At 34.7% G+C, this 16,531-nt stretch overlaps 1 protein-coding gene across 1 annotated transcript in view; it reads left to right on the top strand.

The window, feature by feature from the left end:
- The window catches only part of PTPRQ (protein tyrosine phosphatase receptor type Q), a 213,369-nt gene that overhangs the window by 150,372 nt on the left and 46,466 nt on the right, over positions 1-16,531 (top strand). The window contains exons 31-34 of the mRNA XM_055236614.1: positions 2,953-3,111; positions 3,716-3,938; positions 5,625-5,698; positions 15,716-15,815. Of these exons, the coding sequence (XP_055092589.1) occupies positions 2,953-3,111; positions 3,716-3,938; positions 5,625-5,698; positions 15,716-15,815 (556 nt within the window). The remainder of the gene's footprint in view (positions 1-2,952; positions 3,112-3,715; positions 3,939-5,624; positions 5,699-15,715; positions 15,816-16,531) is intronic.

The following is a 16,531-nucleotide window of genomic DNA, read 5'->3' on the forward strand; positions in this document are numbered from 1 at the left end:
TATCTTAAAATGTTTAAATAATGATGTGAATTACCATGTTAAATAAAGAGAATGTCCTTATTTTATATTTCTTTAATTTTATATTTCTAAGTTTAAATTTTTAAAGACAAATTTTATAGTCTGTTATTTTATGTTTCTTTAAATGTTATTGAAAAGAAAGTGTTTTTAAATTGCCTATCATTAGACTTTGACTAGGTCTAATTAGATTATTAGATTGTTTGATTTTTATTTTGGAAGTGAGATTCTTTCAGTTAATCAAACAGTGTTTTTTGAACTACCATGTAGGTTGGTTTATGATTCTGACTGTAAAGTAAGTCTATCAATTCATGATTCTGGCAAGTATTTTTTATAGAAAATATAACTAAAATTTGGGTCCTCCTTTCAAAATAAAAAAATAAAAAAAAACCATGAAACCCAAAAAAGATGATTAAGAGGAATTTAGGGCCATTCAAATGATCACAGTGCCCTCTCTTCCTGAGAGTGAAAACCAGCAGGTAATAATTATGCCATCTCTCTAAAAATGTGTAATAAAACCTTCAGAGAGGTTTTAAAAACTGAAGTGGATGGACTTTTAGTAGAATTCTACCTGATATGTCTCTTTCTAAAGCAAAAAGTAACTTTTTTCAGTCTTTGGCAAATACAGCAGAGCACAGTGATTAAAGTTGACAGCATTAGGCTGGGTTTAGGGTCAAACTGCTAGATTGAATCATGGATTAGCCACTTGATATCTGTTTGACTTTGGGAAAGTTTCTTAACCTCTATAGGCCTGCGAAATGGAGATAATACTAGTTCCTATCTCAAAGTTCGTTGTGAGGATTAAAAGAGAATCTGAAAAAATCCGTAAGACCCCTGCCTGGAAACTTGTACTATTAAGAATAAAAAATATTCACTGTTAGATGAAACTGATAACGTTGATCTTTTTGTCAATGGATTATTTATATAACTGTGATACTCTTTATAAGTGTTTGATTTAAATTGATAAATTATTTACCTTGGGATGTACAAATGCATAAGGTCTTAAAAAACATCAATTATTTCACAAAATGACTTACAAATAATAGCATGAGTCATACCTTCTTAATTTCTCTTTGTTATTCAGTGGCAGACGTGTAGGTGTGCAGATAGCAATACATGCATCACTTTTATGCTTTAGTAAAACTTCCCATTTCAGATGCTTTTCCCATCCCCATGGCAGGTTGGTTAATCTTGACTTTTACTCCTTACCTAAGGCAGGCGGACTTACAACTTCTAGTCTAGGGAAGATATATGAACATGGTCTTAGTGGTGGATCCTAGAGAAATTATTTTTTCTCTACTAATACACATTATTTTATTAATGATGTGGAATATTGAATTGGTAGTGGGCTCATGAAATTTGCATTTGGCAGATAATATGAAGTTGGATAGTAATGTCCAATACTGGATTCTTCTAACTGGAAATCTTTGCCTGGGGACTCCCCAGTGGCCTGGCTGAGAGTCTCAGAGCTACCTGAAACCTGAGCCTCTTCCTACTGAATCCTGCCTTTCATCTTCCCTTTTACAGGTGTCATACCTGTGATCTGTGGCACTTATTCCTTCCCTCTGTCCCTTAATTCTTCACAGATAATTCCCCCCAAAAACCTCTTACACATCCAGTCTCATTTTAGCCTTTATTTCTCTTAGTACCCAAACTGATACGTTGAGTAGGAAATTTGCATTTGAATCTGATGCTCAAAAAAGAGTGAACTATAGAATTGAGTAAAAAAAAATTGATTCAAATGTTGATAGTTATCTTTGATAACTATGTGACATCAGCTCTTTTCCCTATCTACAAAATGAAAACAATATTGATGATCCTGTGGGATTATCGAGAAGCTTTTAAAAAAAAGATTCTTAAAAAGATGGAAATTGAAATTTGGTTAAGTAACTTACTGATGCTCAAGCACTACATTCACACACACACACACACACACACACACACACACACAGTGAGCTATAAGACCAAATGAAACAAGCAGAGCTTCTATACATATATTTTGGAGATATTTGTATGCATTGATGATAAATTATGAATTATTGTGGCTCTTCTTCTTACACAGAAGTTATTCTGCTAATCTGTTAAGGTTAAAAGTACGTATATCTTTTGTTCTAGAAATTCTGCTCTTAGGAATCTATTTCATAGAGACAAAAGGATCAGTAAGTAAAGCTCATTGTAAAACAAGGCCAATTATTGTAGCACATGTTTAAAAACTGGAGGAAAAGTGAATTCCCATCACCAGATGAACGGTTGAATAAATATGATGCAGCTGCACCATGATATATAATACAGTCATTAAGAAGAATGAGTTAGTGCTGTACCTGGTCACTTGGAAACACTTAACCAAGTTATATTTAAGCAAAAAAGTAATATGAGGGGTAATTATAATACAAACTAGAGCCCCATTAGAAAAAGCAAACAGTGAGAAGAGTGTGTTGTGCATGATTATTTATGTATTTTTATATGATTATGTGAACATGGAAGAAAATATGGGAGGCTATCATCTAGATGTTTAGCATGAATTAACTGTGGGAGGGGTGCTAGTATGACTAGAACAGAAATTAGTGAACCAGCTAAAAGAAGCAAAAGAAGCTACACTAAAATTATAGTAAAAAGTAAATATGTTTATGCATTTATAAAAAATATATATGAGTGAGAGCATACATAAATTGAATTTTTAATATGCAAAGAGGAGTCAGGTACCTGAAAATCATACCTGGGCTCTATTATCTCAGGAAAGTCTCAAATATATAATTATGCTTTCAGGAGATAATAATTGCTAAATGTCTGCTCTCTCCAAGCACAATTCTCTATAATTTGTTATTTATGTGTGTCATCACTTTATCTTTAAATTATCTGCATGAAAGGAGAAAGGTTTTTTCTTTTGTTGATGAAACAAAAACATCAATTGTGGCGATATTTCTTCTTTGTTTATAGCTCCAGCACGACCAAAAACAAAACCAACCCCTATTTATGATGCCACAGGAAAACTGCTTGTGACTTCAACAACAATTACAATCAGAATGCCAATATGTTACTACAGTGATGATCATGGACCAATAAAAAATGTACAAGTGCTTGTGACAGAAACAGGAGGTATCATCAAATGTCAACTTATCTTGTTAAATTGTGGAGTGTAAATTGCTGAGTGCTAAAAATAATTTAGTTCAAATTAAGATTGACGCCCAGTTATCACACACCTCTTGACATTAATAGATTGTCAATATTATTATTAATGATACCAATCATTTCTTTGTAAATAATCATTTATTTTATTTATAAAACTTTTATTAATGTCATTTATTTATACCAATTATTTATTTATTCTTATTTACCTAGCAAAGAAAGGTACAGTTAAAATATGTGATTTATTAATTCCATATACTAGTAGTAAACATATTTTGATTTTGGTAAGATGGAATCTTGATAGCTTCTTTGGAGGAGTGAACAAGTGAGTTACTCTTGATTGAGGGATGTTCTTTCTGTACCTGATAAATCATCCTTTATAACAATTCCTGTAGATTCATGTGTGACAGAGAAGAACAGGGTTACCTGCCTATCTAGGTGGATCACTTGAATCATCTCTGGTGACTGATGTTGCATCCAGATTCCCCTTATGCAGTTATAAAAACACTATTTATACATGTAAAAATATATTTATGTTACTTGTAATTATTTTTCTATTTGTTTCTGAAAATAGCTCAGCATGATGGAAATGTAACAAAGTGGTATGATGCATATTTTAATAAAGCAAGGCCATATTTTACAAATGAAGGCTTTCCTAACCCTCCATGTACAGAAGGAAAGACAAAGTTTAGTGGCAATGAAGAAATCTACATCATAGGTGCTGATAATGCATGCATGATTCCCGGCAATGAAGACAAAATTTGCAATGGACCGCTGAAACCAAAAAAGCAATACTTGTAAGTATAGGTCATATCTACTATGCATTCTGTTAGCAGGCTAGTTAGTATCTTTGATCCATCCATCTGCCTGTCCTTTCATCTTTCCAATAAGCACTGGATGTCCGCCATGTATAGTGACCTGATTTTTCCAGCATTAGGAATAAAAAGATAAACCAAAAATTATTCTTACATTCCATAAACATACAGTATTATAGGGGAAGCAGGCAACCCTAAGAGTAATTATGATTTGATATGATAAGTTACATAAGAACAATATGAAAAATGTGCTATTGGAGAACATAGGTATATAGGAGAGTTTAATTCTTTCTGTAGAGGACAATGTGACTAATGTGTTTTTCACTTATTATTTTACCTTCCATGCTGATGTACAGGATTTTTGAAACACTATCCTATCCTTTGATTTAACAGTGGCTTCCCTTTATGTCACTCATAACAATAACTCTCTGCTTTTTATCTCATGAATGAGTGATAGAAATATTTAATACTGCCTTTAATATTTAGCTTTTTGTAGCCCCTAAAAACCCAACATTTTAAATTCAATTTGATATTTTGGCTGTATTACATTATTTGCTAAATTGATTATTTTCCTTTTGAGTTGATTATATTATTTTTGTATCGTAAGACTACAATTTTTAAAAGAATCATCTTAACCTTGTGTGATTTTCAAAATATAATTTTTACTAGTAATTTTTTAAATGCAGGTGCTTTCATTTTTGCCTGTTAGTTAAAACATTATCAAATTCTTTACAACTGTCCTAAGCCAAGTTAACATTGGAAAAATTAGAGAAATTAGGCAAATAAAAATAATGCTTTATCATCTGTGTTAAATGCAATTACTTTGGTTCAAATTCTAGGTTATTGCCTGAATATCTATACACATATGATAGTTATAAAAATGATATAGTACCAAGTATCATGTTTATTCATATTTATAGTTTATTTATTTCGCATATTTGTTCCTGAAACAGACTCTTCATATAACAAAATCATAAGAATTTTATAATGGTAGAGGTTCAATCATGTATTGCAACGTATTGGTTTTATGTTTTTAAATGCCCTTGTGCCTTTATTTTTAAATTAAGTAAATTTCAATTGTCTCTGAGGATCTTAGATTCTTTTTGTAATTTTTAAGCTTGATCTTCTTCTGTATCCTTTACTTCAAATGCTATGGAAGCACAAAAATATACAAATGTAACTGTGTACACACAGAAATAACAAACATTTTCTTAATGTGTTTATATGTGAACAAGACAAGTTGTATATCATCATTCTAATCTGATTCACTAGCATTTGCAAAAGTGATTGAGGTATAACAGTTATTATGCCTTTTATTTATAAATTATGTTAGTGTAACACCCTTCACAGATATCAAATCATTCCATCTAAACAAATCCACGAAGGAGGTGAACTGCTTCAGTTGTTCAAACTGCTAACTGCTCACGAGTTTACCAAATTTTTAGCCCCTGCCTCATCAAATTCAATGAGTCAAAGTACAAGATAATTATTTATCTCATATAAATATAGCATATATTTTTCCTGATGATGATTCCATTCCAAATTTTCATCTTGTAAATTCATTTTCTTTTGAATTAAAGATATAGTTTTTATAATTACTTCTTGAGTTATTCATAGGAAAAATCACATGATATGCAAAGTGATGGTTTTTCTTTTTTTATTTTATAGATTTAAATTTAGAGCTACAAATGTTATGGGACAATTTACTGACTCTGATTATTCTGACCCTGTTAAGACTTTAGGTAAGACTTTTTTTGTAGTTAATTTATAATCTCAATATATTTATCAAGGTTGGAACACTTATTAGTAAATATATTAATCCATCTCTAGATGTTTTTAAATAAAAACTCATTTAAATGTTAATTAGCCTCTCTAATAATATTTGTGGGTTTTTAAAATTTTTTATTTCAGGTTTAGGAGTACCTGTGAAGGTTTGTTGCATAAACATCTGTCATCTCATCTCAACTATCCTTTAAGTTATGTCAGTACTTCTCAGAGGGATTTTATACCCCAGGGGATATTTGGCAAGGTCTGGAGCCATTTTTGGTTGCCATAACAGAATGGTAGTGGTGGTGGTGCCTGCTACTGGCATCTAGTGGGCAAAGATTAGGAATGCTGCTAAATTTCCACAATGCACAAAACAGCCCATGATGTCAGTGGTCCTGAGGATGAGAAACTCTGACTTAAGCCCTAATGTTGACTCCATTTTACAGATGAGGAAACCAACGCCCAGATTCTTTCATTATTTAAGTGGCTAGGCCAGGATTCCAACATTACAGAACAGGATTTCATAACATTACATTACAAATACGGGATTTAGACCTGGGTTCAAATCTTGGCTCTGTCACTTGAGAAAATAATTTAATTTCTATAAATCTGAGTTTCCTTTGTTGGGAAAATATTGATAAGAGTATCATCCTTGAGGGGTTGTTGAAGTTTTGTATAAAACAACATATATAAGGATATTAATATTTTATAGTTAATAAATTTTTAAAGTTTAGTAGCTTTTTTGGATAGGTTATAATAAAATATTTTAGAAGTATTTTTATTTAGGAGAAATTATTTCTCTAGAATTTCACCGAGAGGATCGCAACATTCTATATTGTTTGCACTAGGCCCTCAAAAGCCGCAGTTCATTCGTCTTAAAGAATTGCATGAACAGGGTATTTCTGGGGCACCATTTGAGAATGTGGGACTTCGTGTGTTGCTCAGATCCTGGCGAGCTGTTGCTCAGTGTATCTTGAACTGCTAATAGACTTCAGTGAGAGTTATGACTGGAGAAAGACAGATTGTCCCACCATTTTTAGCCAGAAATTCTCATCAGGTTATGGAAATATTAATTGTATAAAGAGCCAGCCTCCACAGCCTCTACATATAGTCAAGGAAACTTTGCATTTTGAAGAAGTAAAGAAGAGGCATATAGTTTGCTACATAGATGTTTGTAGAGAAATAACAAATACATTTCTTTGGCTAAAATCTTTGTTTAATTTCATAAAAATCATTGGTTTGATTAATTTTACCCAATAATTTCATCATTTTAAAGCTAGCTGATTAGTTTTGTGGTTTTGAAATTGTATCAAGTGTTTGTTCATTTGATAGGTGAGTCTATCACACTCTGATGCCACCACAGTAAAATAAATGTCTTCTTGCCATCAGCATAATTTCCTATAGGTTACAGCATTCATAAGCCATTACTTCAGCTAAGTAGTGATCCTGGTGCATTTGCCAATGGAAGGTAAAAGATCTAGACAAGTTATCTAACTCATGTGTCTTAGGAGATAATATTTTATAGGAGCAGTGCTGAAAGGAGCTAGCCTTGCTGTGTTGTATGATGTTATCTTTCATCAGCTTACTGGTTTCATACAGATTATTCATGGGAAGGCAACATGTTCCGTCAGTTATCTGAGAGGCAAAGTTAAGACATTCAGGGTAATGGAAATGAGAAAGAAAAGCAGTATAAAAGGGGGGAGCCCCAAGCATCAGGAACCGCAGTGCACAGGAGCATGATTCCTTAGATTCTGCTAAATGGCTTCTCTCTGCCCAACGATGGCCTCATACAGCACTATAGGTAATCTCAAAGAGCTCCTCAGCAATGGTCTTCTCTTTCTTCTTTCCACTCACAGTCAGGGTGGTGGAATACAACCGTTAATCCTGGAATGTAGCAGAAATACACAGTCAGGTTTCTGATTCCTTCTTTGGAAGTATAACCACTGCCACCCCAGTCATCTAGGTATGAATCTTTGTGTGCTCTGGTAACAGGAGGAGTTTACAGTGAGTAAAAGATGTGTAATGAAGGACAGAGCACAGGATCCTGCCGGGACTAGGGAAGGAGGGACTGGTGACATGTAGACTGGACATAATATATAGAAAGGCATTGGGCTGCTGAGGGATAGTGACAAGAAGGGTCCTATGTATCTATTATCAAATTACTCAGAGTTCAGTATATTATTTATAGACCAGTGACATAATGACAGTCTTTTAGGTTGCTCTTTAGGGTGATCTTCCAGGGACTCTCTCCTGAGATACAGCAGCTTTGTTAATTGGCCTTTGCCCTACAATGCTTATTCTGGATTGACCACATGGAGTTCTGCTATTTAGATAGTCATTTATAGCGAGTAAGACAGTGACAAGTGGGAACAGAGGAACTTGCTTGGTTTGTAATCGTTAGTTGTAGTGAAATGAGAATGCACCACTGGAGCAGAATTCCTCAATGACTAGCAAAGCAGCCCAGCCATTTCTCTGGTTAATGGATTTAACACCATCAATTACTGTTGTCGTATTTGCTTTCTACCAGACTATTGAGTGTCGTGGTTCTATGGAGATTAGAGTCACTTTCATAGGTCAAGCAACAAAGAACATCCCCTAGAAGTGGTCCTGGTCCATTTGACATTGATAGAACGCTGTAGATCAGGGGTGTCCAATCTTTTGGCTTTTCTAGGCCACATTGGAAGAAGAATTGTCTTGGACTACATATAAAATATGTCAACACTAACAATAGCGGATGAATCAAAAAAAAATTGTAAAACCATATCCTAATGTTTTAAGAAAGCTTACAAATTTCTGTTGGCCCACATCCAAAGTTGTCCTGGGCCACATGCAGCCCATGAGCTGCGAGTTGGACAAGCTTGCCACAGATTCAAAAGAGTTCTTAGTAAAAGAACATTGCCAGGGAAGAAACTCTAGAAGAACTCAAAAAGAAAATAAGGTTGATCAGTTCTCCAATGGTCAGTGGCAAGAATGGTTTCATGGTTGTGAGAATGAAGGCAGGCAAATAATAAAGTGCATTCATAAAATACCCCTGGTGTCATCAGAAGATGACAAAGGGTGATTGAGTCCTTTTTTCCCTCAAATATGTCATGTGTTGGGATATATGAATCATTTGCAGCAGGCTAGGGACTCAAACATTCCTGGTAAGCCTGCTGAAGACATATGTGTGCATGTAATCCCAGACTACAGGGAGAGAAGTCTAGGTCCCATCAAGGTCATCCACCCACCAGGGGATAAGCATTCATTCACTGATATTTTGCACACTACAGACAGTGAGCACTAAGCCGAGTTGCCTGTCTGTTGAAACTTTAGGATTTAAGAGCTTTTGCACGGCTCTGTTTCCACAGACCATTGTAGTGGTAATTATGCCTCTCAGAGACGTTATTATTTGGGGCAAAAGAATCACCGTAGACTGATAGTCTTAAAAATGTTTAAGTTTAGTGAAAGGGGCTAATGAAAGTACAAGTGAGAGATGGCCAGGTAGAACTTCACTGGATGGATAAGTATGAGTCTGTGGAAGAGCAGTTTGCATTTAGGTAAACCTTTCTGGCCTGTAGGGATAAATGGGGAAGATAACTTATGCATTATTTTAATCCTAAATAAATACTTGAAACTTATTTGATTTCGTTTTTACTCAAGATTGAGTATTGGCATTTTTATTAACAAAATTCACAAAAAACCCTCTTAAACTTTTTGAAAAAACCTTCCCTAGGCACATCGGTTTATGGAAAGTGCTTGTAGGCAATGTTTTGATTACAAGGTTTAATTATAGATGAATCCTGTGATTTGAAAACCAGACACCCATTTCTGTACCTTACAGGGCTCTCATTAAAGCTGAACATGATGAAACCTTAAACCCCATGGCAAAGGCACTCTGTGATTGTTTTCTTTTGTCATAACACTTCTCATTTAATTACTATGCTAACAATGAAAAGTTCCAATGTGCTCACTTAGATTCAGAAATAGGGAGTTGCTATGTATCTTTTGCATCCAAAGGATTACTCCCCTAGTCACCAGAGGAACAGAGGAAGATTGTATTTTGTTAACGAGACAGTGGTAATGTGGTGGTGAACCTCACATACTCTGTAGTCAAGACAGATATATTTCAGGCAGGCTTGGTATATATTGAATTTATGAGATTGTGGGTTAGTTACTTAAAAAATTATTTTTACGTTCTGAAATCTGATTTCTAAAATGAGAATACTAATACCCACTTTAGAAGCTAACTAGGAGATTAAACCAGATGAATAAAATGGATGAATAAATATGAAATGTTTGTTAATAAAGATACCTGTCATTGTTTATGTACAAAGTCTTTAAGGGGTTTTACATATAAACTCATGCATCTTCACTGCAACTCTGTAACAAGACCTCCTATTTACATAGCGCCAATTTCTAGGTAAGAAATTTGACGCATTGTGTTTTTTAGTAACTTGACCAAGGTTTTTAACCATCCCAAAGGTGGTGGCAGAACCTGCTTTCAGACCCAGGCAGCGTGACCTCAGTCAGTGCTGTACTTGTAACCACTGCACACACTACCTGCAAATCACTAAGTCCCCAAGTAGCCCCCAGTTCATTACTATGGATGATGTTTCTGCTCCCACATGCTATCTTTGCTGTACCATTTTCTCTTCTTGATAGTTTTAATTATTTCTAGCAGTTCTCTTCTCTCACACTTTGTCTTGGCTTTTGAGGTTAGTGTTCACAGATAAGCATGTGTTGTTTTTGTGTTTAGAGATATGATTTCTTTTTATTTTTTTAACACTGAATAATGTGACTTTTCTCACACCCTAGCAAACACTTTATTAGCTACCTTTAAATTTTTTCGTGTCTGTATGGATGAAAATGATATTCATCCCTATGGGGTGTTTTAATCTATATGTTTAAAATTTTATTGAATATTGACAAATTACACATGTATATATTTATGGGGAACAGAGTGATGCCATGATATATGTATACCATGTGCAATTATTGAATCAAGTTAATTAACAAATCCATCACCTCAAGCACTTATCATTTATTCCTCCTATCTAACTCTATTTCTTGAATTATGGAATTGAGTAACTTTTAGTAAGTTCTTTGTGCACTGTTTGAATATCCTAGGTGACTAGCACTGGGCCAAAAGAGAAGATGAACTCCCTATACTTTAGTCCTGTTATAAGAACTCAATTTTTATAATAATAATGATAATAATAATAATAATTAAGAAGGAAGAAGAAGAGGAGGAAGAGGAGGAGGAGGAGGAGGGGGAGGAGGAGGAGAAGGAGAAGGAGACAGAAGGAGGAAAAGATTTTCCATTTTATATGTACCTTTATCAGGAGCCAGGCATTGTACTATGAGCTTTATATCTACTTGAATTCAAGTTTCTCCTTAGAGAATAGGCTTAAAAACAGACTTAAAAAGTTGGATACATATACTGAATTTAAATAATGATAACTTCAGTCAGAAGATAATACTTATGAAAAATTAGTGCTCTTTAGAATTATGATTTGCCAAATTATAGTAGTACAATTTAATAAGTAAACAATTTAATGTGATTTGTTACAGGATTTTAAGTCTAGTCAGAAATGACTTGCACCTATTACAAAAAGAATCATGTTTATATTTTTAAGTAAAAGAATTCCATTTTCTATTAAAGGATTTGGAGAAGTGACATCATTCTCTACTGTTAATGCTCTGTGGGTCCATGCATAACAGTGAATCAGAAAGTGTACTTGATAATCAGGGAACATTTTGTCCTCTCTTAGTGACACTTTTGTAATTCATGTGCCCAAAGGATTACATATTGTTTATTAATATATTATATGTCATTTCCTCATTTGGCCAGTGCTTTGAAATGGTAATCTAATCTAAAAAAAATGTTTGCGTGGTCTATGAGAACATTTTTTTCCCACTGAGTTCTAAGGCCCAGTGATTCATTATTACCTAATAAAGAGGATTCTTCATTCATCTTCATGCCTCTTTTCCCAAGCATATCCAATTAGAGTCACCATGTGAAAATTCATAAATCAAACCATTCGTATTTTAATGTATAAAAAAGTGTATCTAAAATACTTTGGGTGATACATGCTGCTTTCTCATTTTTTGAATTTAGCTGGAGATTCTAGCAGACCATGAAGTGCTGATAACTGTTTTAAATTCAGTATTTATTCAAATCCACCATGCAGGATAGCCACGGGAACCCTTTCATATTGGTAACATTTCATAAGTACCAATACAGGACAAAAAGATGAAGCATTAATACTTGCCTATTTTACAGATTGGTAACCTATTTTGTCACTTGACTGTAATACTTTGTGCAGTAAAATTTTAAATCATGTAACTTAAAATTGATTACAATTATAATTAGCAGTTGTGCTTAATAATTTTTATATTCTTATTTGGCTCAATGCCTGATCTTCAAACACGAATATTTTTAATCTTTTTCAAAATCCATATATTTGTTCATTAGTAAATTTAGCAAATATTTATTTAACATTTACTATGTGCCCAGTACATCTCTCAGAATGTGGAATAGTTTTGTATAAAACAAAAAGAGGGCTTACATTCTGGAAGAAAGGACAGAGAATAAACAGTAAGAATAATAAATAAGTGATTTATTTGTTAAAAGAAGATATAAAGTTATGGAGAAAAAAAGTAGAACAGAAGGAAGAAGGAGTGGGAGGGGGAGGCAGAAAATGCAGGGAGTTGCGTCTTTCAATTTTAAATAGGGTGCTGTGTTAGTCTGCTCAGGCTGCCATCACAAAATATCATAGATGGGGTGTGTTAAGCAATAGAAGTTTATTTCCTCACAGTTCCGAAGGTTAGAAATCTAGGATCAAGGTTCCTGCCCATTTGGTATCAGGTAAGGGCTCTCTTTCTGGCTTACAGATGGTTGCCTTCTTGCAGTGTCCTTACATGGCCTTTCCTTGGTGCATGAATGGAGATAGAGAGAATATGGTGGGGGGAGGAGGAGGAGAAAGGAGTGAGTGACACACACACACACACACACACACACACACACACACACCCAGAGAGAGAGAGAGAGATGGAGAACAAGCTCTCTGTGTCTCTTCCTATAAGTCACTAATCCTATCAAGTCAGGGCCTTACCCTATGGCCTCATTTAATTTTAATTACTTTCTTACTCCAAATACAGCCACACTGGGGATTAGGGCTTCAACATATTAATTTGGGGGAAACACATGTATTCAGCCCATAACAGATGATCATTGAGAAGGTATTTCAGGAAACCTTTAAAGGAAATGAAGTGGCTACCCGGAAAGATATGCAAGGGATACACACCTTTGCAGGCAGAGGAAGAAGCTGCTGCAAAAACCCTGTGTCAACAATGGCCTTGTGTTATTCATCAATAAAGAGGCTAATCTGGCTCCCAGGACTGGAAGGGAAATCAGAGGGGAAATGGGACCAGACAGTTAATGAGGGATCAGATCACATAGGCCACTGGAAAGATATGGGCTTTTCTCGGTGGGAGATGAGAAGGATTTTAAGCAGAGAAATAATGTTTTAAAAGGATTGTCCTTGCTTGTATGTTGAAAATAGGTGGAATAAGGACAAAGGTGGAAACAGGCAGACTTGCTAAGTTTTTAATTCATGCAAGACAGGATGGTGGCCTAGATCAGGTTATTGGCAGCAAAGGTGGAGCAAAGTGAATGGAACATACATAAAAGTAGAAAAAATAGTGTCATGAACCCCCAAATACCTACTAACTAGATTTAATAATAATTAACATTTGGCCACATTTGTTTTATTCAGACATTTGTTCACTTATTTCTGAAGTAAAGTAAGTCACAGAATGCATATTCCACTCCTAAATACTTTAGTATGTTTCTCTAATAAGTACATTTTTATTATATTTCTGTGGTTAAACTTAAGAAATTATTGATATTATTTAAGCTACTTATATATACGTTTTCAAATCAGTCTTTGATTTTTTTCTTTATAGTTAATTTATTTGAATCAAGATCCAAATAGGAATTTATACATTATCTTTGATTGTTCCGTTTCTCCTATTTTTTTTTTAAAGAGGCTTCTTTTCTCCTTTCTTTTCCCCCTATGTCATAGACTCACTGAAGCAATCAGCTAGGTTGTCACCTAGGAAGTCCCATATTCTGGATCTGTCTGATTGTTTTCTCTTGATGTCCTTTAATTTTTTTTCTTTCCACCACTTTCTTATAAATTAGAAGTAAGATCTAAAGGTTTGACTATTCACAGTCAACATTTTTGTCAGAAGTACTTTGTAGTTCTTGCTGACTAGATCAAAATACCTTCCATCAGGAAGTGTAGAATATCTGATTGTTACACATGATGCTAAAATTGATCAATAGGCTTGGTGGCAGCAACAGCATGATCCTTCATGGGAAAGTTGGTTTTGACCACTTATAACCAGCATATAATCTATACAGCGATATTTTGTCATCCTGTAAATGTCCAATTCCTCATTAACTTTCCTCCTAATCATTTTAGAATACATTTATGTTTGTTACCTGAATCGACTATTTCATTAGAAATACTGATTATTATGATGTTTTTTTGAGATAGTGTTTTGCTCTTGTTGCCCAGGCTGGAGTGCAGTGGCAAGATGTCGGCTCACTGCAACCTCCACCTTCCAATTTCAAGCTATTCTCCTGCCTCAGCCTCCCAAGTAGCTGGGATTACAGGCGCCTGCCACCATGCCCGACTAATTTTTGTATTTTTAGTAGAGATGGGGTTTCACCATGTTGGCCAGGTTGTCTCGAACTCCTAACCTTGTGATCTGCCTGCCTCAGCTTCCCAAAGTGCTGGGATTATAAGCATGAGCCACTGTGTCCAGCCCTGTTTATTAATTTCTAATTTTGTCACTCCTTTAACAGTTATGCAACAAAATTATCTTCTAATAATGAGCTTTATCTCCTTAACTAGGGCTATTTTTAAAAAGTCATAAAATACAGTTCAGATAAGAAACCCAGGAAAGTATACATTTCAATTTTAAATTAATTAAGAATATTTAGGCCAAGGAGATGGTCTAGTTATAGCCAGAGTTTACAAATTGGTATTTTTTTTAACTATTAGGTACTAGGCTTGATACCTGGGTGATGAAATCATCTGTGCAACAAGCTCCTGTGACACAAGTTTATCTTATATAACAAACATTCACATGTGGCCTCCGAACTGAAGATAAAAGTTTTTTTAAAAAATCAGTATTTTTGTTATTTGTATTTCTTTTATTAAATAATCTTGTTTTTTGTTTCCGATCAGTTTCCATTTTTATTCAATATAAGGCTTGAATTCTTCCCTCTTTGGCCAGTAGGAGCCCCTTCAGGAGGATCATTTGTTCCTTTTATACCAGTAGCCTTTTGTTAGCATCCTAGATCTCTAGTACCGTTATATGTCTTGAATTTGTTTTGTTCCTTACTCCCACTTTGCAATTACCATCTTTCCAAGGTTACATAGTTTCTTTGGTGAAAATTACAAATATGTTGAAGATAGAGCCTACGGGATTTCCTCACATGTTTTGGGTGTATTCTATGAAAGAGAGTCAAAGATGACTCCAGGGTTTTGGCCTTAGCAACTACAGTAATGGAGTGTCCATCAACTGAGAGGTGGGAGGATACAGTTGAAAGGAAGGAAGTGTACTGTTCAGTTTTGGACATTATCGATTTTAACATTTTAAGTATACTTCAAAATAAAGATGTCTGGTAGGCAGTTAGATATATAAGTCTGAAGTCTGGTAGATAAAAACTAAGTAGTCATGATCATATAGATGAAATTAAAACTGTGAGGCTAGATGGGCTCACACTGGGAGTGAGTTTAGATAGAAAAAGCAAGAAGACCCAGGACTGAGCCCCAAAGTTAAAAAATCTAGAAGAGGAACAAACAAACTGCTACATTTTACTAGTATTATTCAGCAAAGAATATTTTCTTATGCCAAGATAATATTTTTTGGTAGTTTGGGATTCAAAATAAGATTCCATAATAATATTTAATGATCATGTTATCCCTCTTCTCCAGGGGAAGGACTTTCAGAGAGAACCGTAGAGATCATTCTTTCCGTCACTTTGTGTATCCTTTCAATAATTCTCCTTGGAACAGCTATTTTTGCATTTGCAAGGTAAGATTTATTTGTGCTTACATTCCAGGACACTTTATGGGCATTATATCAGTCATAGTCCAATCAGGAGACAGAAGCCACAACAGTTACTTGAATGGGAAACATTTTTATTTTTAATAGACAGATAAAAATGTATTTATCATGTACAATATGATACTTTAAGATGTATATGCATTGTGTATTGACTAAATCTAGCCATAAAAGGAAAGAAATCCTGCCATTTGAACAGAAAACATTTAATATAAAGAATTGTTAACTAGCAGAAATGGCTAACTACTAAAGAGAGTAAAAGAGAAATCTAAGAGTCCAGAAGCAGCAAGCACAACAAAGCAGCTACTCTCTTTAACTTGAAGGAGAGAGGACAGTAAACAACTAAGAACTGAAAGAAGTTGTCTCCCAAGACTTACATGGAATCGCTACTTCGAGCACATGCAACCTATCACCTATCAGTGAGCAAAGAAATATGGCAGAGGGAAGGGGTTGGAGCGGTTCCGTAGAAGCTACCCATCATTATTAGATGGTAGGCAGGCTGAAATTGTTAATAGAAGCATCCCATTCTTGCTGAATGGTGTAGGTGAGCTGGTACTACTTGAAATTGTTCACCAATGGCATGGGCAGAACATTCACTTCAGAGGCAACAAGAGCTCATCCAAGTGAGCTGCTGGGCTCTCACAATGAATAAGAATAATGCGGGACTGGATCCCACAAGGGCAGTG

This window comes from Symphalangus syndactylus, chromosome 13, assembly GCF_028878055.3.
Source record: "Symphalangus syndactylus isolate Jambi chromosome 13, NHGRI_mSymSyn1-v2.1_pri, whole genome shotgun sequence".
In the NCBI taxonomy this organism is placed as follows: Eukaryota; Metazoa; Chordata; class Mammalia; order Primates; family Hylobatidae; genus Symphalangus; species Symphalangus syndactylus.